This window comes from Callorhinus ursinus, unplaced genomic scaffold (genome assembly GCF_003265705.2).
Source record: "Callorhinus ursinus isolate GAN/ISIS: 27379988/994484 unplaced genomic scaffold, GSC_fseal_2.0 scaffold50, whole genome shotgun sequence".
Lineage (NCBI taxonomy): Eukaryota > Metazoa > Chordata > Mammalia > Carnivora > Otariidae > Callorhinus > Callorhinus ursinus.
In genome coordinates, this window is record NW_027397112.1 from 4,758,380 (window position 1) to 4,782,080 (window position 23,701).

The following is a 23,701-nucleotide window of genomic DNA, read 5'->3' on the forward strand; positions in this document are numbered from 1 at the left end:
AAATGCTAACAGGTTTACAACGTCCCCAGCAAATATACTGTATACAAATCAGAAAAGACCTGAAACCAGGGGAAAAGAAAGGGAAAGAAAGAAAAAAGAAAGAGAAAAAAGAGAAAAAAAAAGATAAAAACAAAAACAAAACAATACAAAAAAAGCAGAATATGATCAAATATGATCAGGCTAGTGCATAGAACAGTGCCACACACTAGATTTTGGGCGTATTTTGGTCTGTTAGAAAAAAGTGCCTCCTAAAATTTTAAAGGAAGAAAGACATATATGTACAAAATAAGGGTTGATACAATAAAGGGATGGAAGATAACTGTAAAGATGAAAATTATAAAAGGTTTTATAAAAGGACTTGGTAAGATAAGTTGTTTGAAAAAAGAAAGAAGATTTAAGAAAAGAAAAAAAAAAGGAAAAAGGGAGAGAATGTGATCAGGCAGGAGACTAGAACAAAGCCATACACTAGTGATTTAGGGTATATTTTGATCTGTTAGAAGATACTGTACCCCAAAATTTTAAAGAGAGAACAACTTATATATATATGCCAAAAATAAGGGTAACTACTATGAAGGGATAAAATATGACTCTAAAAATGAAAAATGTTTTTGGTTTTTTTTTTTTTTAAAAAGGGATTGATAAGATGTTGGTTAAAAAAAGGGAAAAAGAAAAATTAAAAAAAACAGTCAACAAAAATTAACTTTGATGAAATAATGAATCATGGTTTCCCTATAAAAAAAAAAAAAAAAAAGCCATGAATCTATGTGCAGTATTCCCCTAGCGCTGGAGTTCTCCCGTTCTCCTTGATTGATCAACTTGGTCTTGGCTTGCTGGCTGTTTGTGCTGATCTTCTGGGGGAGGGGCCTGTTGCTGTGGTTTCCAAATGTCTTTGCCGGAGGCGGAATTGCCCCGCCCTTGTGGGTCCGGGCTAAGGAAGCTGCTCCGGTTTGCTCTCAGGAGCTTTTGTTCCCTGCAAGCTCTCCGTACAGCCTTGGAGGACCAGGGCAGAAATGGTGGTCTCCCAATCTCCACCCGGAGGAGCTGAGAACTCGGGGCCCCGCTCCTCAGTGTGCCCCCAGAGAAAAGCAGTCACTCCCGTGTCCCCGGTCTCTGGCCGCACTCCGTGCTCACCCGGCCTGTGACCGAGCGTTGCTATCTCTGGCACCCGACCCCGCGCAGAGTCTCCAAACCCAGCAGATCCCTGCAGTGCGTTCCCGCACCGCTCCTCCCCGGGAAGGAAGGGGAGTCTCCCCGGCTCTGCCGCCTGCTGGGTCCCTGCTGGAGGAGCTGTGCCCCGACTGGGCCGCAGATCACAGTCTATGGCAACCCCGAGCTGAGAGCCCGCGACTCTGCTCCGTCTCTGCAGCGGGCTTCCCCGCTCCGATACCTGGGAGCTCTGGCGCACTCAGGCACCCCCCGTCTCTCTGTGACCCCAAGGGTCCTGAGACCACACTGTCCCGGGAGGATTCCACCCCCCGCTTAGCCACTGCAGCGACGTCCCTCCACGGAGCCAACTTCTAAAAGGTCCGATTTTGTGCTCCGCGGCTCTAGCACTTGCCAGAAGCGGCCGGCGGAGGCCCCTCCCCCGCCGTCTATCCTCCCGAATATCGCCTCGGATTCACTTCTCCGCACGTCCTACCTTCCAGAAAGTGGTCACTTTTCTGTTCAGAGAGTTGTTGCTACTCTCTTCTTCGGTCTCCTGTTGAGTTCGTAGGTGTTCAGAATGGTTTGATCCCTATTCAGCTGAATTCCTGAGACCAGACGAAATCTAGGCTCCTACTCCTCCGCCATCTTGCTCCCTAAAATAGGAAAGTGAATTTTTGTAATTATTTCCATCTGCTATAAACCAGAGCCTAATTGTGATTTAAACACAATGACCTACCATTTGTGACCATTTTTTTTTTACTACCATTGTAGATTTATTGCCATGCTAATTCTCCTGTGAATAGTTTAATTGGTATGGAATGATATTATATGTGATTGAAATTGGTTCAAGAACTACAAATGAAAATAAAATAACTAATTTTCATGTAGTTCTTCTGAAGAGCAATGTCTCTTCCTAAACTTTACTCTGCCTGACCTACTCAAAGTTGACATTTGATTTTGTTTTATTTCCATAAAGAACTCTAGTAAAAGTAATTTATCATGACATCCTGAAGTTGATCTCCTAGTAATTTACTAACAAATATATTCCCTTCTTGTAATGGCAGATATAAAAGTTTTGGGGCTGTCCAGTGAAGAAAATATTAAAGAATTAATGCCAGATTATCCTGAGGAAGTAATACAAGTCATCTTCACTAATACATTCTCATATCATTTGAAATTCTTGCTGGGATACAGAATCCCAACAAAAAAGGAACACAGGGACCATGAAGGTAACTTTCCAGCTATGTAATTCCAGTGCTCTCCACTTCAGTTATGTCATAAGTTATATATAGGGATGGATGTTAATACAGCAAATTTAAAAATCCTTATCTGCAATGTGATGTCAACAGGATAATCAACAAATTTTAAGAATGTACATTGGTTTTTGGATTTATTAATATACTGTATTAGATAGTTGTTATATATGGTTATATATATATATATTTCCATATATGCGTGTGTACATATACATATATATAAAATGCAATATGTGGTTATAATATATATTGCTACAGGAAAGTAAAATTGTTTATGGATAAAATAGAAGAAGCTTCTCTTCAAATGTCTGAGTAAGCTTATTTTTGAGGGCCTAAAATGAAGAGGGCACCAAATCCAGAGTGATTGATTATTGTTAATGCTCTATGACTTTGCCAGTCTCACCAACCAAGAGGTTTGGGTTTTAGCTACATGAGAACAGGTGAGAAGATCTTGGGTTTATATGAGATGGACATTTCTGTATTAATTTGGAACCTGGAGAGACTATATACTCAGTGAATGCATAGACAAGAAAAAAGGCCAAGATGGTTTTTAAAAAGAATTAAATAAGTAATTAAGAGAGTATGCTATTACCATACTAAAAGACAGATAGACCAATGAAACAGAAGAAAGAAACCTGGAAAGGTCTCACATAAACATGAAAACTAACATATGACTGAGAAGACACTGTGATTGGTGCTGGGAAAATCATCTCTCCATAAAGAACAAAATGAAATTGTCTCATACTAAACAACCAATTTCCAGGTACAGAACTCAGTGAAAAAAAAAATCCTGTAACCTTTCTAGAAGTCAGTATAGGAGAATATCTTTATAACTGTTGGATAGAATAGAATTCTTAAACAAAACAAAAAATACATTAACTATAAAAGAAAAGTTTGCTTAATTCAACTAGATCGAAATTAAGGAAATATCTTTATCAAAAGACATCAGAGAGTGAAAAGTAAGGGCAAAACTTGTGATGAAATATTTATGCAAATGAAACTAACAAAAAGTTAATACCAGAATATATAAAGATTTTCTCTGAATAAATAAGAAAAAAAAGCATAGAAATGGGAAAGAAGTGAAAGATATAAATAGGAACTTCATAGAAGGAGAAACACAGATCAAGAATAAACACTTGGACCTACATTAGTAATCAGGGAAATGCATTTTGAAACCACATGTGATATCATTTTGTATTTAATAAGATGGGCCAAAAGCAGTAAATAGAACAATACAAAGTATTGACAAGGCTTTGTAGCAAAGAAAACCCAATATTATAAAATATTTTAAACATTTAAAATTGAGAAATTTTATTTTTAAATTGAAGATGTGTATAACCTAAAACCCAGCATCATAGAAATTTTATTAGTGAAAGTCTCATGCCTGTGTTAAAGGTTTGCAGCCTATTCTCCTCTCCTCCTGAGGGCATAGAATAATTGTTTCATAGCTATAATTAGATAGCTAAATTCAAGGCATTGAAAAGCAGGTGTGAGTTCTCTATACCCTTTCCTCACCTGCTTCTGCAAGCTAGATGGAAACTATCACCTTGGGACCCCTCGTGTGAAACAGAGGACCTCGCTCCCCCCCTTCCAAAGACCTGTGCTGAATCTATAGTCTGAGTGAGAAGTAAACTGTTGCTGTGATAAGACATTAAGATTTTGAAGGTTGTTACTAGGCATATCAGACTATCCTGACGATACACACATATTCATGAGAAGACATATATAAGGATTTTCATGGCAGTGGCTTTTTTTTTTTTTTGTAATAGCAAAAAGAAAAAAGAAATTAACCAAATTGTCATCTATGAGAGAATGGATAAATACATTGAGTTGCATTCCTGCAGTGTGGTTCTACACAATCATAAGAAGAAAAAAATGGGGCCATTTATATAAACTTCAAAATCTTAGAACAAATGAAGCAAAATGCAGAATGATGACTGTAATGAGATAGAAGATATAAAGTTCAACAATTTTAAATAACATGTGTAGTTTGGGGATACATTACAGAAGCTTAATGGCATATATAAACACAAAGTTCAGGAAAGCAGTTAGCCAGTTAGGAGCTTGCTCCTAGGAAAAGCAACAAGATCATAGACAATATACAGGGGATTCCAATTGTGTTTGTAATGATTTATTCATTTTTATAATTTGGCCATGGGTACATATGTGTTCATTATATCATCATTTGTAGGCTTGAACTGTTTCCAAATGACTTTTAAATATTTAAAATGTTAATGAAACATGCATTTAGTTCTAATACTCAATTTTAATTTTTCATATTAAATATCACCTTCTCTTTAATGCAGTTTAATACTCGATGGACTGGTAGGCTTTTTTTTTTTTTTTGATAAGATGTTTTTTCTTCAAAAGATGTTCTGGTTGACATGATTTAAACATAGTAAGTTATTTCCTCTGAACTCCCAGTTGCTCATTATTGCCTGTGTTGTATGTAATGTTAGGTAAAGCTCTAGTTCTCAATCTATATGGTTCTCAATCCATAAAAGACCTACTAACCTTTGAAAAACATAAAAAGATTGTTTCGACAATACAAAATGATAGAAGGGAAAAGCTCCACAAAACTCTTGATTAGGTGAAGATAGTGTGAGAAAGCATAGTATATTCTAATATAATGCAGAACATCCCCTATAAGTGCTCTGTCTGCCCTGCTTTGAGAATCATTACTCCAGTTTATGTTTTCACAGGCCTTGAGTCAAAATAACAACATTTGGAATGTGAAGCCATTGTAAAGTCCACTGTTTCCTATAATCAGGACTGAAATAATCCATAATGATATTTATGGCTTTCTTTTTTTTCTTAAAGCTCATTGTTTTAAAATGAGTGGAGGTGTTAACTGCCAAGTTTCACAATACTGGGAGAGAGGTTTCGTCGCTCTTCAAGCTGCTATCAATGCTGCTATTATAGAAGTGAGTACAAATGTTCCATGCTAACTAATGTTGCATGCAGACTAATGGTATGAGAGGCCTCAAAAGGTTCATGAAATAATACATAAATGGGTAGCCTGTTCTTTCACTTAATCACTGGTTTCTTTAGTACAAAGTTTATTTAAGTTTCTATATGCCATGGGGGCTACGAACATAAATAGAAGAGAAATTTTCTCTCCCAAGAATTCAAACTTGTCAAGAAGCCAAGCATATAATAGGAATATTATTAGCACCCAAATATCCATCAGCTGATGAATGGATAAGGAAGTTGTGATACATATATATATATTTATTTCCTTTATATTTGTCTTTATATATTATCACATATATATTATATATATATCACATATTATCACATTATATATATATATATACACACACACGCATATATATAATGGAATATTACTCAGCCATCAAAAAGAATGAAATCTTGTCATTTTAATGATGTGGCTGGAGCTAGAGTGTATTATGCCAAGCAAAACAAGTTAGTCAGAGAAAGACAAATACCATATGATTTCACTCATATGTGGAATTTAAGAAACAAAACAGATGAACATAAGGGAAGAAAAAAAAGAAGAAAGAGGAAGGCAAACCATAAGAAACTCTTAACTATAGAGAACAAACTAAGGTTTGCTGGAGGGGAGGGGGATGGGAGAGGTGCTAAATGGGTGATGGGTATTAAGGAGGGCACTTGTTGTGAAGAGCACTGGGTGTTGTATGTAAGTGATGAATCACTAAATTCTACTCCTGAAGTCAGTATTATGGTATATGTTAACCAACTAGAATTTAAAGAAAGAAAGAAAGAAAGAAAGAACATTATTAGAAAGGGAGAAGTAAGGTATCAGGGAGGTATAAAGTGTCTGTAAGCAAACAAGCCTAACTTCTCAGCCTAGAGTGCCATGAAAGAATTCCTAATTGAAGTAACATTTAAAACTGAAGCTTAAGGTAAGATATGCCAAGTATACAAAGTCATAAATGTATTTCAAGCACGTTATAAGGCAGTGTTGGGCAGGGAAGTGATAAAACACATCGTAAATTTTGAGAACTGTGAGAAGCTCAGAATGCCGGGAGTCAGGGCCCCAAGTGGGCCAATGGTGGAACATGGAAGTGAAAATTTAGGCTAGGATCAGATCCAGATTGATCAGTTATGTGTTCAGAGGAAAACAGATGACTGAAAGAAAACAGAGCATGCCATCCATGAATATACAAATTTTGTTTATTAATATATTTCTTCAGACTGCAACAAATCATTCAGTGATGGAGGAATTGATGTCTGTTACTGGAAAAAACATGAAGATACATCCCTTTGTCAGTCAAGGGGGCATTGCAGCTGATTTCTTCATTTTCTTCTGTGTTATTTCCTTTTCCTCATTCACTTATTATGCATCTCTTAACATTACAAGAGAGAGGAAAAAGATGAAGGGCTTGATGAGGATGATGGGTCTTCAGGATTCAGCATTCTGGTGAGTAAAGTGTAGGACAAATAAATGTAGGGATCCAGGAAGAGTGGGCCTCTTCAAAGCATCAGTATTCAAACCTAATGATTTTCTAACTCTTCCCTATGAATGGGATAAATTGTCATTGATGTAATGCTTGCCAAGTTAAGGTTGCAGGTTACTGTGCTTCTCAGACTGAAGAAAGAATAGCAGGTTTGGGTTTGTGTGGTGGTTGTGAGGTAGGGATAATGAGGGATGGCCAATGAGTCTACTGGTTGTGAGGTAGGGATAATGAGGGATGGACATTGAGTCTACTGCTAAGAGTGCTGTAGAAATGGTAGATTTGAGTGTCAAAGCCAGATGGAAGTGGAATTCAAGCCAGCATGGACTGAAAGGGGGAAAAAAATAGGTCTAAGATCAGGAGCTCTTTTGAGACTAAAGATCTGGTATGATGGATATAGTTGAAGGAAGAAGCTGGCAGAACAGGATTGTGAATAGGGGCTGGGTAGTTTGAATTTAAAATGTCAGAGGCTGTGTAATTCCAAGGATGGACAAGGCCCTGTGTGAGAGAGAACTTGAGAATGACTGAAAAAAGTATGGAGGTGATGTTCATAGTGAAGAGAAAGTAAAGTAACACAGAGGCTAGGAAGCCAGGTGGAATATGCAAATGTCAACGAATTTGGAGTCTGGAAGAAAATGCTATAAGTCAATATTGAACTGTTTATTGAATTAATATTGGAGGGAAGTATGACGGAGCAGCAAAATCTAATGACTCTAGAGCCAAAATTCCTGGACTTGAAATCATAGTTACTTAACATCTTTGTTCAGTAGGTTCTTTGTCTAGAAATTAAGAAAATAAGGTTGCTCCTGCATAGAGCCTTTGTGAAAATAAAATGATTTTCTATTTGCTAAGTTTGTAAAACATTTTCTGGCACAGAGTAATTGCTATATGCGTAGGCTATTACTTTGTTGGTTTTACTGCTGTTTTTGTTTTTCATTATTTCATTATACCCTTCAAAGAATAACGATCAACGTGATAAAAGAATTGAAGAAAGGAAGGTGAACTATCCTATATCTTTGAGGAAATCCATGAAGCTCCTCACCCCTAGAAAGGCCTGAGAGGAGAAAAGGATCTGAGATTCACTGAGGAGTTACCGTGTACTAGGACAGTGTCCCACATAGACATAACTTCACTGAACTAAAACTGTGGTATTATTCCTAGTGTACAGAGCAATAAAAAAAAGAAAGAAAGAAAGAAAATGTTGAGGGATTACAGAGTTTGCTCAAGGTCACAGAGTATGAAGGCAGCAGAAAAAAAATGTTTGAACCAAAATCAATCAGACTGGAAGACTATTTTCTCCTTTTCCCCACAGTGGTGTGTGTGTGTACCTGTAGGTGTGTGTGTATTTCTGGAACTAATTTTAGGACAAAAAAATATCCCTAATTCCTAAAGAATTCTTCCCAAAACATTTATCTTGTACTTACATATCCTGAAACTCAATAAGTATCTACTGAAAGAATGAATGAATCAATGAATAATGTTAGAATCCATTCTAGATCCTCCTTTCAATGGAACATGAAATTCTAAAATAACATCTTGTTTCCATCCTAGGCTCTCCTGGGGTCTAATCTATGGTGTTTTCATCTTCATTATGGCACTTTTCTTGGCACTTATTATAAAATCTGTCCAGTTTGTCATTCTGACTGGCTTCATGGCGATCTTCACCATCTTTTTCCTCTATGGATTGTCTTTGGTGAGTTGGTGAATTAAATTGCTTTCTATCCAATTTACCAATCTACCCTGAGGATCAAGTGTTGGTTTCTAAATAGGTAATTATTCTCCATATCCCTTTTCTTCACTGTCTGCTCTTTGCCCGAGAACATCTATGTGTATCTATGTATTTGATTTGTAGTGTTTTTTAAAAAGATTTGCAGTGTTTTGTAATGTCAACTTATAGTGCAATTTGTAGAGCACAGTTTTGTATTATAGACAAAAAAAATGTAACTCTAATTTTGTATATTCAATCCCTTATTGTGTTATGCTAAGAATAATCCTTAGAGAAATATAAACCAACTGGATCTTCTCTCATTTTAGATAGCTTTGGCTTTTCTAATGAGCGTCTTGGTAAAGAAATCTTTCCTCACTGGTCTGGTCATGTTCCTTCTCACCGTCTTTTGGGGAAGTTTGGGATTTACAGCACTGTACAGGCAACTTCCTACATCCTTGGAGTGGATTTTAAGCTTTCTTAGCCCGTTTGCCTTCATGCTTGGAATGGCCCAGGTGAGAAACAATCCAATTGTTGATTGATGGAATTTCAGAAACATCTTTTTCTGTCTGGAATTCAGTTGTCTATAGTCATTTCTATGATTAGCATTGTCAGATTTAAAGCCTCCGTGCAGATTACTGTGACATTGCAAAGATGAACTTTTTAAAAAAGATTTATTCATGTATTAGAGAGAGAGATTGGGAGAGAGAATAGGGGAGAGGGACAGAGGGAGAGGGAGAGAGAATCCCAAGCAGACTCTGTGCTAAGTGCAGAGTCCAACACAGGGCTCAATCCCAGGACCCTGAGATCATGACCTGCACTGAAACCAACAGTTGGTCGCTTAACTGACTGAGCCACTCAGACACCCTGCAAAAATGAACTTCTAAAAGCTTTGGGCATACTGAGCTCAGCAAAATAAGCCATTTGGTGAGTGAAAAAAGGGAAGGTCAGCGTATCATTCTTCATAGATGATCTAAAGTGTTTTCTTGACTATTAATTATTATTTTTTAAGATTTTATTTATTTATTTGACAGAGAAAGACATAGTGAAAGAGGGAACACAAGCAGCGGGGCGGGGGGGTTGGTGAGAGAGGGAGAAGCAGGTTTCATGAGGAGCAGGGAGCCCTACGCGAGGCTCCATCCCAGGACCTGGGACCATGGCCTGATCCGAAAGCAGACACTTAACCGACTGAGCCACCAGTGCCCCTTTGGCTCTTAATTAAATATGGATTTGATATTGCAAATCTAATTCTAATTATTCCAGCTCGTATTTTGACTTCATAACTGAACAACATACATGAATCTATAAACTACCGTATAAAAGAAAAGAAAATCAGAAGTTAAAAACACATTAATTGACCAGCAAATTACATTTCTGCTCGTCAAATGTCATTTCTCTTTATCTGATTCTCAAATTGAACTCACTTTGCTGTCCCTGCAATTAAATGGTAACGTCGATCATTGCACACATACCCGTTATTTAGTTCTTAATGAAAGGATAATTAATTACAAAAGACCCATTAACTTGAACATTATAGACAAGCCCACTTTTCCCACAGGTTCTCCTTAAACACACCAGTTTTGTTTTGTTTTGTTTTGTTTTTCCAAGAGCATGAATTCTCTCTCATGTAGCCATTTTCAAGGAGGACCACACTTTTGTCCTATATCCTATTTGGTAAAAATTTATCTAAGGTTGAACTCAAATGTCATCTTTTCCCATACTTCCCTGCCTCCTCCTGTTAGGAGTTCATTGGACACTTAGGTACTCAGGGCCAGGGTCCCCAGCAAGAAAACAGAGACCTGGACAGCTAAGACAAAAACCATTCTAGCATCCTGTTTTACAGATTAGACAAGACCACAATAGCATCCTGTCTAGTAGCCTCTGCAGAAGTGACTTTTGCAAAACATCCTGAAACAAAACAATTAACCATAAAACGTGGGTCACTACCACAAGCTGAGGCAGTTTGTGTCCAAATGTCAGCCCAAAAGACCATCAACACATGAACAATAACCCAATAGGTAGACAGGTGTGTGATCAAAGCCCTGATTGGCACACCTTAGCAGCCAATCCACAAGGGGCCCATGCTCAGAATGCTCAAGATACATCTGCAAAAGAGCTTAGAAAAACCCTTAGATTTGAATACCAAAAGGGCAACCCTCTCAGGTCCCCTCCCTCTCCGGGAGCTTTATACTATCGCTCAATAAACTTTGCTTTGCTGTCCACCACTCTTTGCCTGGTCCACCTCTTCATTCTTCAAAGCGGCAGGACGAAGAACAACAGGCACTAAGGGAACAAAAATCTTGTAACACTCCTAATGCTCCAGTTTCACTGGAACATACTTTAATCACAGCAGTTAATAAATTTCATTATAGTTGGTCACACACCTATGCCTTCCAAAAGAATTGAGAATTGTAAAGAAGGCAGTTTCGTTCAACTTTGTGTTAGTGAGAGGCAAAAAGTAGCTCTTACACGTTTACGCTAAACCTAATTGTTTAAAATTTATCACAAAACTAACGTCCTTTCTTTAATTACTTCTTAATTTTCAGCTTTTGCGCACAGACTATGATTTGAATTCCAGTGCATTTCCTAATCCATCAGACTACTCAAATCTGATAATAGCAACAAATTTCATGTTGGCTTTTGATCTTTTCTTCTATGTGGCATTGACGATTTATTTTGAGAAAATTTTGCCAAGTGAGTACTGATCTGATTAAAATCGAACATTATTTCCTAAAGGCGAATCTCCTAACACATGTGTTATTTATATTTTTAAAACTACTTTGTGCATCAAAAGGAAGGCAGTGAACAAGGTCATTGCCAATGACCACATTAGTTCTTTATTTCTTGCTACTTGACTGGTCAGAACTACAGCTTGAATTTTGTTTATAGGATCACTGATCTTCGAACTTCATTGTGCTCTAAATGTAGTTTGTTTCTTTTTAAAAAGATGCTTAGAAAACTATTTCCTAAACGGGTCTGGCTTGGTACTTAATCATGGAAATTTACAGTTGCTTTTGCCTAATTATTTTGCTCAGTTGTTCTTAGCCCTGGCTATATTTCAGAACCACCTTGGGAACTTAAAAAAAAAAAAAAAATACCAAGCACAATTCAACCCTAAGAGATTATGATTCATTTCATCAGTGGTGGGACTAGGGCATCTATATTTTTAAAAATCTCACCAGAGTTCTACAACAGGGAAGTCAATAGGTCATACATTTTTACTTTTATAGTAGGTCTCAGGTGTTTTCACCACACACACACACACACACACACACACACACACACACACACAGAAAAATGATAACCATGTGAGGTGATGATATGTTAATTTGCTTGATGATGGTAGTACTTCACAATGTATGCCTGTATCAAAACATCACATTATATACCTTCCGTGTATACAGGTTTTATTTGTCAGTCCTACTTCAATCAAGCTGTAAAGATTATGGAAGTTTCTAATGAAATAAACACATTGAGTATATATTTTTTTAAAGTCAAGGATTCAAGACTTGGTCAAAGGGACAAAGGAGAAAGAGTGAGGGCGAAGGTGCAGAGAAACATCTGGAAGCAGTGAATTGATCATGTTGTTGTTTTAAGATAATCCCTTAAAGAACAGTAACCGTCTCTCCCTTTCAGAAGAGACCAGAATAATAGAGGCCAGAATCTACCATTTTGGCTAGAACATTTATTTATACACTTGGAATTAATTTTATCATCCATTCACTAAGCCTGAATGTAAGCTTGAACTCAAACAAGGTGACTCTGTTCAAAATTCTTTGAAAGATAAGCAATATCAATGAGAGAAAGGAAAATTAACTAGCTAAAATGACAGAATCATGTAATGGGGAATCTGGTGGTAGAATGGACCCAGTCGAGCTATATACTTTCATTCAATAGATTGCCTCATGAAGGGAAAGAGATAAGAACTAACTAATAACGTACCAAGTGACAGGTGTTTAGAAAGTGTTTGGTCAATATTGCACCAAGGAATGACTAAACATGTGAAAAGTACACATAAGTTTGAAAACCCATCACTAGTACCCTGGAGGTCGTTGCAAAATATTAGTGAAATATAATGTTTTTTTCATTTCATACTGTCTCTCAACATGTAGGGAAACAGAAATGATAATTAAATGCAAATACACAGTGGGTTAATTTCCAGAAAGAGGGTGATGAAGAGTAAATTTGAATTGCACTCTGTTAAATTTCAATAAATTATTTTGCCTCTTTGTCTCCCTTTGTTACAGTGTGTCCACCTTTTTCGATAAATCCTGTTCTGTTTTCTCTTGGAATATTTGTATCCAATAATAACATTGGATACAAATTCTCAATTTCTTCTTCCTTTGTGGGTGGCATGACACCTGGGCTCCTAGATACCATTTGGCATGCCCGGCATATCTTGCATTTGTATTCCAATAGCTGGCTTTCTTGGGGTCAGGGAAAGTCTTAACATTTATTTAAGTCCCTCCTGGATTTTTTAAAATTCCAGTTTCCTTTCCTCCTGTAGGAACAATGATTATAATAGAGACATCTTAGTGATTTTTTTTCCTTATGTAATTACACCTATCAAGGAAAATGTGTGCATTCTGTGTTGATGACGTGTTCAGATGTCTGGGCAAAGAGATGACACTGTGCTGCTTTATTAGGATGACTCTTTCCCTTAAACTGGTGATTGACCCAGTATTTTTCTCCTGGTCATATAGATGAATATGGACATGGATATCCCCCCTTGTTTTTCCTGAAGTCCTCCTTTTGGTCACGGCAACAGAAAGCTGATCATGTGGTCCTCGAAGATGAAATCGATTCCAATCCTTTATCTAATGACTCCTTTGAACCAATGCCTCCAGAATTCCATGGGAAAGAAGCCATCAGGTAACAATGATGCAGATGGAGAGCAGGCCAAAGACTGAGAAGCTCCGTTCTCTTTTGTGCCCTACAGACAGCTCCCACCTATAACCCCCTCCACGCTACCTTCATCATTTCCCACTTCAAGTTTACAGAAAAATTCCTTTAACCTGTTTTAGATCATATTGTTGACATTTACATTAAATACAAACTTAGATTTCACCAACAAAGATAATCCAAAGAAAACCTTGCCTGGATTCTCAATCTTTTCTCTGCTGTTTCTCTTCTCTGTCCTTGGCTTCTCTCATTTCTTTGCCTGGTCTCATTTATTCACACCTTGCCCCACCTCCTTTATCATACTCCCGATTTTTTTCTCATAGTTTTTTAAACTTCTCTTTCCTCTTCTCTTGATTGCCTTTTCAAAGGGAATGAAAGAGTAGGGGAGTGGAGGGGAGAAAGGGTCTGGAGACAGACACACAGGGAATTGAGGAAGGTATGCCTTAGAGTGTCATGCACATCTTCATTTCCAGATGTGTGTTTCATTTGGGACCAGCAACTTTTCTTTCCAGATAAGAAAATAGGAAGAAAGTCCTCAAGATCCCTGACTGTTCACATCTTTCTTGTCCGTCAGTGATCCCCATCTGTCAGCCCTCTGTGAGTGGTCTCAGGTTACCCCAGCCTACAGAGTTTGTAGAGCTCATGTCAGTTTTTATTTTAGCCTGTTTCATATTTATCTTCTATCCTTATATTTGTCCTGTGACCTAAGCTAGGTTTAACTTCCAGCAGAGTAGCTGGGAGGGAGCAAAGTAATGGCTTTATTTAATGTGTTTCTGTGTTTCTTTTTGTATTTCTTCTATCTCTTCAGCATCTCACCCAACTATAAGTGCTATGGAATGATAGTAAATGGGATTAAAATAGAGTTAAGAATCTAATCAAACAATCCAATATGAATGGAGCCTGAATCCTTTGATGAATCGTAGATGACAATATAAGAAACATAAATTTGGTTTAGTTATGGATTACGTATTTATCTGATAGACTAAAATCAGTAAAGTGCCTAGGATACCAGATCTGTAACAGCACTGGGCATATGTTAATTCTATTCCTTTCTATTATCATAATCAACTAATCTAACTGATACCATTTTATGTTTATTGAATATTTATCATGTACAAAGCACTGTGCATGCAAGATGAAATATTTTACTCATCCTTCAACACAACCCTAAAACACTCAAAAGTTTCAGGTTGCAAAAGCTGAAACTTACCTGGAATAAGTACATTGGTTAAGGTAACATGATTTCAGTTAGGTAAGACTGCAAAACCCATGCTGTCACTGTTACCACCTTTGCGTCTCTTCCTTACTCCACGCTTGTACCTCTTACCCAACTTCTGCAGACCTTGAGTCAAGATAACCAAAGATACCTCCAACCTGAGCCAGTAGTTCATAATGAGCCTTTCAGTATTGGATGCCATGTTACCTGTTGGTCTAGCTTTCTTGGCTTGCAGTTTAGAGATGATCCTGTTCCTCAATACTAATGCCAGGCCATACCCTAATCTTTGGAATCAGAAGATCTGGTGATGGGATATAAGCATAGGTAAATTTATAAATTTATAAAACTCCTCAGGTGATGCTAATGTGCAGCCAGGACTGGGAATCAGCAAAGCTGATTCTCTCACACAACCCTGACTTCATGAGAGTGAAATCCCAGATCTTCCTGTACCCTGAGCATAAGATTTATTTAATCCTGTCAACCAAACCTAGAATTACAAACTAAAGAAAATTGTCATACTTTGAAGTATCTTTTCTTTTTTTTCAGAATCAGAAATGTTACAAAAGAATATAAAGGAAAGCCTGATAAAATAGAAGCATTGAAAGGTAAGGGAGGGGAAAGGAACATTTAGTTATTATATTGGTACCGATTTGTAATTTTAATTCAATTTCTTTTTTGCTCTTGGTGAGCAATTACTGGTAGTATTTCAGATTTGAAATGAATTATTTGAGCCACATGATAAAATTTCCTTTCTAACACATGCTTTGACTGCATAAAAGTTAGAAAAAAATGATTATATTTTAGAACTAGATGTACTTGAGAGATGTATTGTGTAATAGTGAGGAAGTCTAAGGATTTTCTTGGAGGGGTGGTTTCTACAGATTCAAATTTTTCTTCTGTCATTTCAGAGCTGTTGTAGATATTGTATATTTTTTGTGCAAAAAGAGCAATTTATCTCAAAAGATTTTTAGCCACATAATAATTTAATGAACCATTAATCTGTCCATAAATATTAACATCCACCTACCATATGCCAGGCAATGTCAGTGAACCTGGTAGTATTAGATATGTTACCTGCTGTGAAACCACATAATTTCAGAATTTCAAAACAGGATAGACATTTTATTTAACAACCCAGTGTATTCATATTTAGAAAACAAGGCCATTCAAGGATATAAAAAGGCAGTCCATTAGTTCCATAATACAGTTTTATTTGTGATTTTGTTTTCTTTCCTGTCTCCCTGCTACTTTCCCTTCCTTTTTCTTTCTAATCTTTTTTCCCTTTCTTTTTCTTCCTAGATCTGGTATTTGACATATATGAAGGCCAAATCACTGCAATACTTGGTCACAGTGGAACTGGAAAATCAACACTGTTAAACATTCTTAGTGGGCTATCTGTTCCCACCAAAGGTAGGAGGTTTTTTTCCCAAAGTCAGGTCAACATATAAATCAGCCATTAATATAAAGTCCTTCTGATTATCAGTCACAAACACAGACAACTATGGAAAAAGGGAAGTTAACTTATAGGATTCGTCTGTAGAGGTATATGATATTTAATTGGTATATATGAAATTTGAGTTGTTCATGAGAATCATCATCATGGTCATTAGTTACTATTTGACGTTCAAACTTGTACCTGTTAGCTTTTGCTGCATAACAAGCATCCCACAAACTAATTGGCTTAATATAAAAATGTTTTATTATGGGGCGCCTGGGTGGCTCAGTTGGTTAAGCGACTGCCTTCGGCTCAGGTCATGATCCTGGAGTCCCAGGATCGAGTCCCGCACTGGGCTCCCTGCTCAGCAGGGAGTCTGCTTCTCCCTCTGACCCTCTTCCCTCTCGTGCTCTCTATCTCTCATTCTCTCTCTCAAATAAATAAATAAAAATTTTATAAAAAATGTTTTATTATGTCTCATGATTCTGTGAGTTGATTGGAAGTGTTTCTCTGGACTTAATTGGCTGGTGCTGAATGTTTTGGCATGTCCTCACTCACATATATGGGGCTTCAGTTAAGACTGCTGCTCCTCTCTGCTTACATGGACTTTCATCGTCCAAGAATCGGTCAGGATTCTTCACGCAGGGGTCCACGATCCCAGAAACCAAGAGAAGGCACATCCCAGTGCAAAGGCATCTTCACAGTCTCTGCTTGTATCCCATTTGCTAGGATTCTGTTTGTTACATAACCACACCTAAATGGGAGGGGTGGATAAATAGATGACATCTTGTTGGGAAAAGCTGCAGATGGGACTTTTTTTTTTCCTTCCAGTATACCACACAACTATAGTGGAAGCTTGTAATGCCTGAATTGTAAAAACCTTGAAGAGAAAATCATGTGTCTAAAATGTAATAAATATATAGTGATTTTTCATCTAGAAAGATCTTTTCTTTTTAAGTGTTTGTTTCAATTCCGGTTAGTTAACATACAGTATAATATTAGTTTCAGGTGTACAATATAGGGATTCAACACCTCATACAACACCTGGTGCTCATCACAACAAGCGCCCTCCTTAAGCCCCATCACCCACTTCCCCCATCCCCCCAGGCCCCTCCCTGCTGGTAAACATCAGCGTGTTCTCTATAGTTAGGAGTCTGTCTAGAAAGATCTTATTTCAGGCATTACCCTCATATTAACTTTTAACCTCTGTTATAGGCTCAGTCACCATTTATAACAATAAACTTTCAGAAATGACTGACCTAGAGAATATCATCAAGCTCACTGGAATTTGTCCACAATCCAATGTGCAGTTTGACTTCCTCACTGTGAAAGAAAATCTCAGGCTCTTTGCGAAAATAAAAGGAATTCAGTCGCATGAACTGGACAAAGAGGTACTAAATAGTTAGAATGAATGTACTGGTCAAAATGAGATTGTTAACTCTACTTGCATGGAATTCTTTATGCTTTCATTAAAATATATTTGTGCAAATCACGTCTAAATGTTGGGCCAAAAAAAATCTAATTTGGAAAACAGCTAACATTTATGTATGATTTACAATGTGTCAAGCATTACCCTTAATTTCAAATATAACAATTGACTTATTCCTCATAACAATGCTATGAAATGGATACTATTATCATCCCCATTTTACACATGTAGAAACTGAAGTTCAAAAGCAAGTTATTGCCTAAGATGACGCAGCTAGCACTTTAGTAGTGTGGTTTTCAAATCCAGGCATTCTGCCTCAGGATCCATGCTTTTAACCATTACACTTTACAGCCTTGTATTTCCAAATGGAAAGGAAAGGAAAGGAAAGGAGGAAGGGGGAAAGGGGAAAGAAAGGACAAAGGAAAGAAATCTTGGTTTGTGACTTAAATGTTGTCATTTGGCTAGATACAAAGAATTTTGCTGGCATTGGAGATGAAAAATATTCAAGACGTCTTGGCTCAAAACTTAAGTGGTGGACAGAAAAGAAAACTCAGCTTTGCCACTGCTCTTTTAGGGGATCCTCAGGTAAGTCAGACTAAATTTAGAGATGAATTCAAATTTTTAAAAATGAAACTTTAGTAGTAGTTCCAATCTTTTATTTGCAAAGGAGATCTGTGATAAAATAGTTGTGGTAGAACATTAAATATAATAACCAGGTCCTAACTGCAATATCCTTTTAAATATGTAAGTAATATGGTTTCTGCATGTTTTCTGGAAGATACCTGCACTTTTCCTGGAAACACCCTTTATATACATCCATCCTTGGTAGGTTTTCCTATTGGATGAACCAACTGCTGGATTGGATCCCTTTTCAAGGCACCAGGTTTGGAACCTCCTGAAGGAGCGGAGAGCAGACCGTGTGATCCTCTTCAGTACCCAGTTCATGGATGAGGCTGACATCCTGGCTGGTATCTGCTGATTTCCCCTAAGTGTCCTGATGAGGTCTTTATGAGACTTGAGAAATATGGATTGGTATTCTGAGCAGCTGTATTTTATAATGTGGTCATCTAGCTGTAGCTGGCAGTCTGGACCGATGGTAGTGATGTGAACTGGGCCCAAAGAGTCTCACTCCCAACCCTTTCCATTTATCTCCTCGAATTTTTTATCATTCGATTACACAGGGGTATCATCTGCCAGGAAAGTCAATTATTGTGAAGTGAGAGTCTGTATTCTAATACATTAATCCTTTTACACAAAATTAAGGCAAATCAACTTGAAATATTCAAATGATTTTGGTGTCTGGTCCATTAAAATAAATAACGTAATGGGAGTCTATTTTAGGAGACATATGCACATAACCTCCCTGGCTGGCTGGATAGCAAAACAATAGCCTGAAGTATACAACAAGATTAAAGGGTACCTGTTTCAGTGAGCCTTTATTAAGCCCTGGATTTGAACATGCAAATGATCCTAAATTAGAGTTGGGTCATGATTACCTGTCTTTTCTTGGGAAAGAATGGGTGACTTCTTAACAAGCTTTCTTCTTTGCTTCTTACTTTTCAGATAGGAAAGTGTTTCTCTCCAATGGGAGGCTGAAGTGTGCAGGTTCTTCTCTGTTCCTAAAGAAGAAATGGGGCATTGGATATCACTTAAGGTAGAGCCACGTAAGGAGGCTGGGAAAATGAGAAATGAGCTAGAGGAGGCATGATGCTTGATGCAGCACATTACAACACATGAGAAACTCTTGATTTGTTACACATAGATGTTTGCATATACATTGGTGGAGATACTTGTGTACATATATGGAATTGCTGTGTGTATATGAGAGAGATCGATTGGTAGATTTTAGAGATTGAAAATATAAGATCACTTGGGGTGCCCGCCTGGGTGGCTCAGTCGGTTAAGCCTCCAACTCTTGATTTCATCTCAAGTCATGATCTCAGTGTTATGAGAGCATGGAGGCTGCTTAAAATTCTCCCTCGCCCTCTCCTTCTGCCCCTCCAGCGCCCTCCAAACACATGTGTGTGCACTCTCTCCCCCCCAAAAAAAGAAAAGAAGAAAATATAATATAACTTTAAAAATTGAGATAAATGGGATAGAAAATATATCTACAACACATTGTTTGTTAAGGAAAGTTTGTATAAAGGGAACTTTCACAACTGACACATTGTTTCATACACCCCTGGCCTCTCTCCCCGACCTGTTAACCTAGTATCTGTTCTTATCAGTCTAAGTAGGGCTCCTTGCTTCTCCTCCTCCCAGCTACATTCTGTTCTTGTGTTTCCTCTTCTTTCCATCCTCTTCATTTTATTTTTGTCATTATGTTGAATAGTAGCATATTCTAGCTGTTATTGAGTCACTCAGAGATAAGATACTTAACATTATTTTATTTAAATCTTTTGTCTTTTGAGATAGAAACTCTTGTTACTTTTACTCTACAGATAAACATTTGGTCTCCCTAGGTTCATAAATGATAGAGCCAGGAATTTAACCCGGATGTTTTTAACTTTGAAGACTAGTATCCATATCCATATTTTAAATTAATTTTTAATTTGTTCATGAATTGATCAGTTTGTCTAAAGTACAGGTCTGATTTAGACCATCTATACCTTAAAAAGAAAAAATATATATGACAACAAGACCAAGCAAACAAAAAAACTGTAATGGTTCCATTTTACCCATTGGAATCCAAATTTTGTAGTCATGTGATGCTGGTGGTGGCCCACCCTATCATGATTTCCTTATTATTTGCCTTTAGCCAATTCAATATCCTTTAGTCAAAAATAAAATATTCATTGTTCATTGCACATGTCCTAGCGTGACCTACATTTCCCCTTGTTTGAGGTTATTTACTGAGCTTGGCAGTTTTCTTGGACCCGTTACCGCCTGTTCAAGTCCTAAAGCACTATTTGAACGCCATCTCACATAGTCTTTATTAATCTTCCAGCTCTTTGTATTGTTCCAATATTTCATTTCCTAAGCCACGTTGTTTGAATTGCTTCTTGGAAATTAATTAAACTCTCTGAAACTCAGTTTTCTCACTTATGAAGTGGGAATAACAATTCCCAGCTGCAAGTAAAGGTTATAGAAAAGTAAATGACACGGTGCCTAGCACACAGCATGGCAACAGAACGTGTTCTCAAAATAAAAAATGCTCATCAGGATCCCTGCCCAATTCACAAGTCTCTTCATGGGCTCCTGGACAATACTTTGTTTGATTGCCTTATTTCTTCTTCTAAATCAGGGTCAGCCAACTATGATCCATGGGCCAAATCCAGCCCATTTCCTGTTGTTGTAAATAATGTTTGAGTGGAACATAGACATACCCACGTGTTTAGATATTGCCTATGACTGCTCCCACATTGCAATGGCAGTGTTGAATAATTGCAGTGGAGATCTACTGGCCTGCAATGCCTGAAATATTTATAATCTAGTCATTTTCAGAAAAAGTTTGCTGACCTCCATTTCCAAGCTATACACTCCTTGAGAGATGATACACGCACTGCTCATACTGTTCTCTGGTGCCCCACACAAATTCTTATAAGTGACCAAGAAGTATTTCTTAAATTGTTCTTATTTCAAGGGGGCAGCAACATCAAGGAAAACAACTATGATTTTTTTGGTTTTTGCTTCATTCCCTCAGTGGGTTTCAAGGCTTCTAAAAATAGCATATATTCTCAGATGTTCTTAATACTTGAGTAAATAGCATAATTTCAATATAAGCATTTGCTCAAATAAAATAGGCATTTTTAAAGGACTTGCTAAGTGCAAACATCACTATTATTCTGTTCTTAGGACAACCTTAGATGTTAGGAATCATTATTCCATTTTTGCTAATGAGCAAAGTGTCCAAATAGGTTAAGTAATACATTTCAAATGGCAAAACCAGGGTTAGAAGCCAAGCCACTACTGAGAATTTGTCCACTACATACTTTATAATCTTGATTAATACATTTTTGTTTGTTTTCCTACACTGGGGAGTTATCCATGGTATTTTTAAATGGATAGATTGGTTTTCTCTATGATTGTTTGTTCTTAGTCAAAGTTCTGAGTTTAGCATACAAAGAAAGCAAAAATTAGTGATCTCAACAAACCATACCCACGTTCATTCACAGTTAATTTCTATCTATAACCCATTTCCTTCATAGCACTTACTACTATTTTTAATCATTTCTTTATCTGTTTGTTTGTTTTCTCCCTGTTTCCCCATTAGACAGTCAACTCCATAAGAGCAGGGCAATGCTCTTTTATTCACCATTGTACCCTCAGCATTTAGGGATGTTTTTGTCACATACTAGTAACAATAAATATGTATGAAAGAGTAAATTAAGTAACTGAACCTGCTTTGTGTCTTTGCCTATCAAAAATCCCTTCTTCTTGCCCAATGCAATAATCCTATTAACTCCCTTTGAAAAATCCACACCATTTTCCATTTTCTGTAGTCCTGTTTGTGTCCCTGTTATCTGTATTCTGCCACTGTTCTCCTTTTAAGGACTTGAGTGAGTACCAACCTTGTCTGGGCATCATAACCTGAATGCCTGACCAGTAGTTCTGATTTGCTGCCCCTGCTTTCTCCCATTACATTTATATGATCTGATTTTTTTGTCCTCTCATTTCATGTTTGAATGGCCTATCTCTTGCATTGGATTTTAATTGATTTTTCTTTGTCCCCTAGAAGTTAGTAATTTTCCTCATGCCACTGGAGACCATGTCAAATAACATAGATTTTTTTTTTTTTCAAATACCAGTTTGCAGTTGAAAGAAATGCATGTTCAGGAAAATATAACATCACTTATTAAACAGCACATCCCTGATGCCAAATTATCAGCAGAAAGTGAAGGAAAACTTGTCTACACATTGCCCTTAGAAAGAACAAATAGATTTCCAGGTAATGTACAAGAACACTATGAAATGAAATATGTAAATAATATTCATAGTAATAATGATGATTCCTATATATTGAGAGCTTACAATGTGTTCAGCTATTTGAAACATGATGCAAAGAATAATACAGTAACTGGATGATTTTATCTACAGTGAGAAATACTATATTCTTGTATTTGCATTACAGTGTCTGGGTATTTGGGAAGCTTTTTTAGTCATTCATTCCCTTTGTAGTATATAGCAAAATATTCTAGTGTTCATAACTGTGAATGAATACAAATGGTTAAAAACCTCTGGCTTAACCATTACAAACAGCCCCATGATTCTTCTCTTAATAAGACTTTTGTGATGACTTTGGGGTTTTTAGGCCAATGCATAAAAGTTTACTTTATGACAGCTTTCTTTTCTTTTCTTTTATGACAGCTATTTTGAATTCTTTGTCAGGTAAATCATATAGCTTCATTTCATGAGGATCTGTTTCTGGAGGTTTATCTTGTTTCCCTTTCGGGAACATCTTCCACCGATTTTTCATTTTCCTTGACACTCTGTGTTGATGCCAATGCACTAGATAAAGCAGGCACCTCTTCTAGTCTTCAAAGATTGGCTTTCTGCAGGAGAAGACACCCAGAAATCAGCCCAGTCAGAGATTCTGAGTGCCCCCATCAACTCTTTTGAAGCAGGCAGCTGTGGTTTTGGTCAGGCCACTCTGTGGAGAGTCAGGGGAGTGAGTTATAGCATTATGTAAACTAGAATAATCAAGATAATGTGTTATTGGCAGAGTGATCAATGCAAAGATAGATAGAACAGACTCAAGAACCCAGAAATAAACCTACACAGATATGCCTCACTGATTTTTGACAAAGGTGGAAAAGCAATTCAATGGACAAAGGATAACCTTTCCAACAAATGGAGCAAGTAGATCCACAGGCATAAAAATGAACCTTAACCTAAATCTCCCACCTTATTATACAGAAATTAACTTAATGTAAATCATGGACTTAAATGTAAAATGTAAAACCACATTTTTTTTTAAATGAATAAGAGAAAATCTGCAGGATCTACTACTAGGCAGACTTCCTAGACTGGACACCAAAATTACAGTCTATGAAAGGAAAAAAATAATAAGTTGTCCTCCATCAAAATTTAAAAATTGCTTTGTGAAAGATCCTGTTAAGAAGATGACAGAATGAGCTATAGATTGGGAGAAGGTATTCGCAAACTATGTATGTCACAGAGGACTGGTATCTGAACATATAAAGAACTCTGAAAACTCAACTGTAAAAAACAAA

The 23,701-nt window shown here is 37.1% G+C and overlaps 1 protein-coding gene and 1 long non-coding RNA gene across 9 annotated transcripts in view; one reads left to right on the forward strand and one right to left on the reverse strand.

Annotated features, from left to right (window-relative positions):
- Positions 1–23,701, forward strand: part of LOC112837556 (ABC-type organic anion transporter ABCA8-like) — a 76,684-nt gene that overhangs the window by 19,781 nt on the left and 33,202 nt on the right. For 6 of the 8 annotated variants that reach the window (XR_012375408.1, XM_073883203.1, XM_073883205.1 and 3 more), the window contains 14 exons: positions 2,211–2,375; positions 5,223–5,326; positions 6,581–6,807; positions 8,393–8,534; positions 8,876–9,061; positions 11,093–11,240; positions 13,250–13,418; positions 15,211–15,269; positions 15,964–16,074; positions 17,315–17,490; positions 17,994–18,113; positions 18,358–18,496; positions 19,092–19,182; positions 22,277–22,416. Coding sequence is in view for 7 of the 8 variants with exons in the window: in XM_073883203.1 (XP_073739304.1) it covers positions 2,211–2,375; positions 5,223–5,326; positions 6,581–6,807; positions 8,393–8,534; positions 8,876–9,061; positions 11,093–11,240; positions 13,250–13,418; positions 15,211–15,269; positions 15,964–16,074; positions 17,315–17,490; positions 17,994–18,113; positions 18,358–18,496; positions 19,092–19,182; positions 22,277–22,416 (1,977 nt within the window). In the remaining variant the exon portion in view is untranslated. The remainder of the gene's footprint in view (positions 1–2,210; positions 2,376–5,222; positions 5,327–6,580; positions 6,808–8,392; positions 8,535–8,875; positions 9,062–11,092; positions 11,241–13,249; positions 13,419–15,210; positions 15,270–15,963; positions 16,075–17,314; positions 17,491–17,993; positions 18,114–18,357; positions 18,497–19,091; positions 19,183–22,276; positions 22,417–23,701) is intronic. The other 2 variants (XM_073883204.1, XM_073883208.1) reach the window with 2 other exon arrangements.
- The window catches only part of LOC141370914 (uncharacterized), a 49,196-nt gene continuing 44,355 nt past the window's right edge, over positions 18,861–23,701 (reverse strand). Inside the window, exon 3 of the long non-coding RNA XR_012375409.1 lies at positions 18,861–19,147. This is a non-coding gene — a long non-coding RNA (uncharacterized lncRNA). The remainder of the gene's footprint in view (positions 19,148–23,701) is intronic.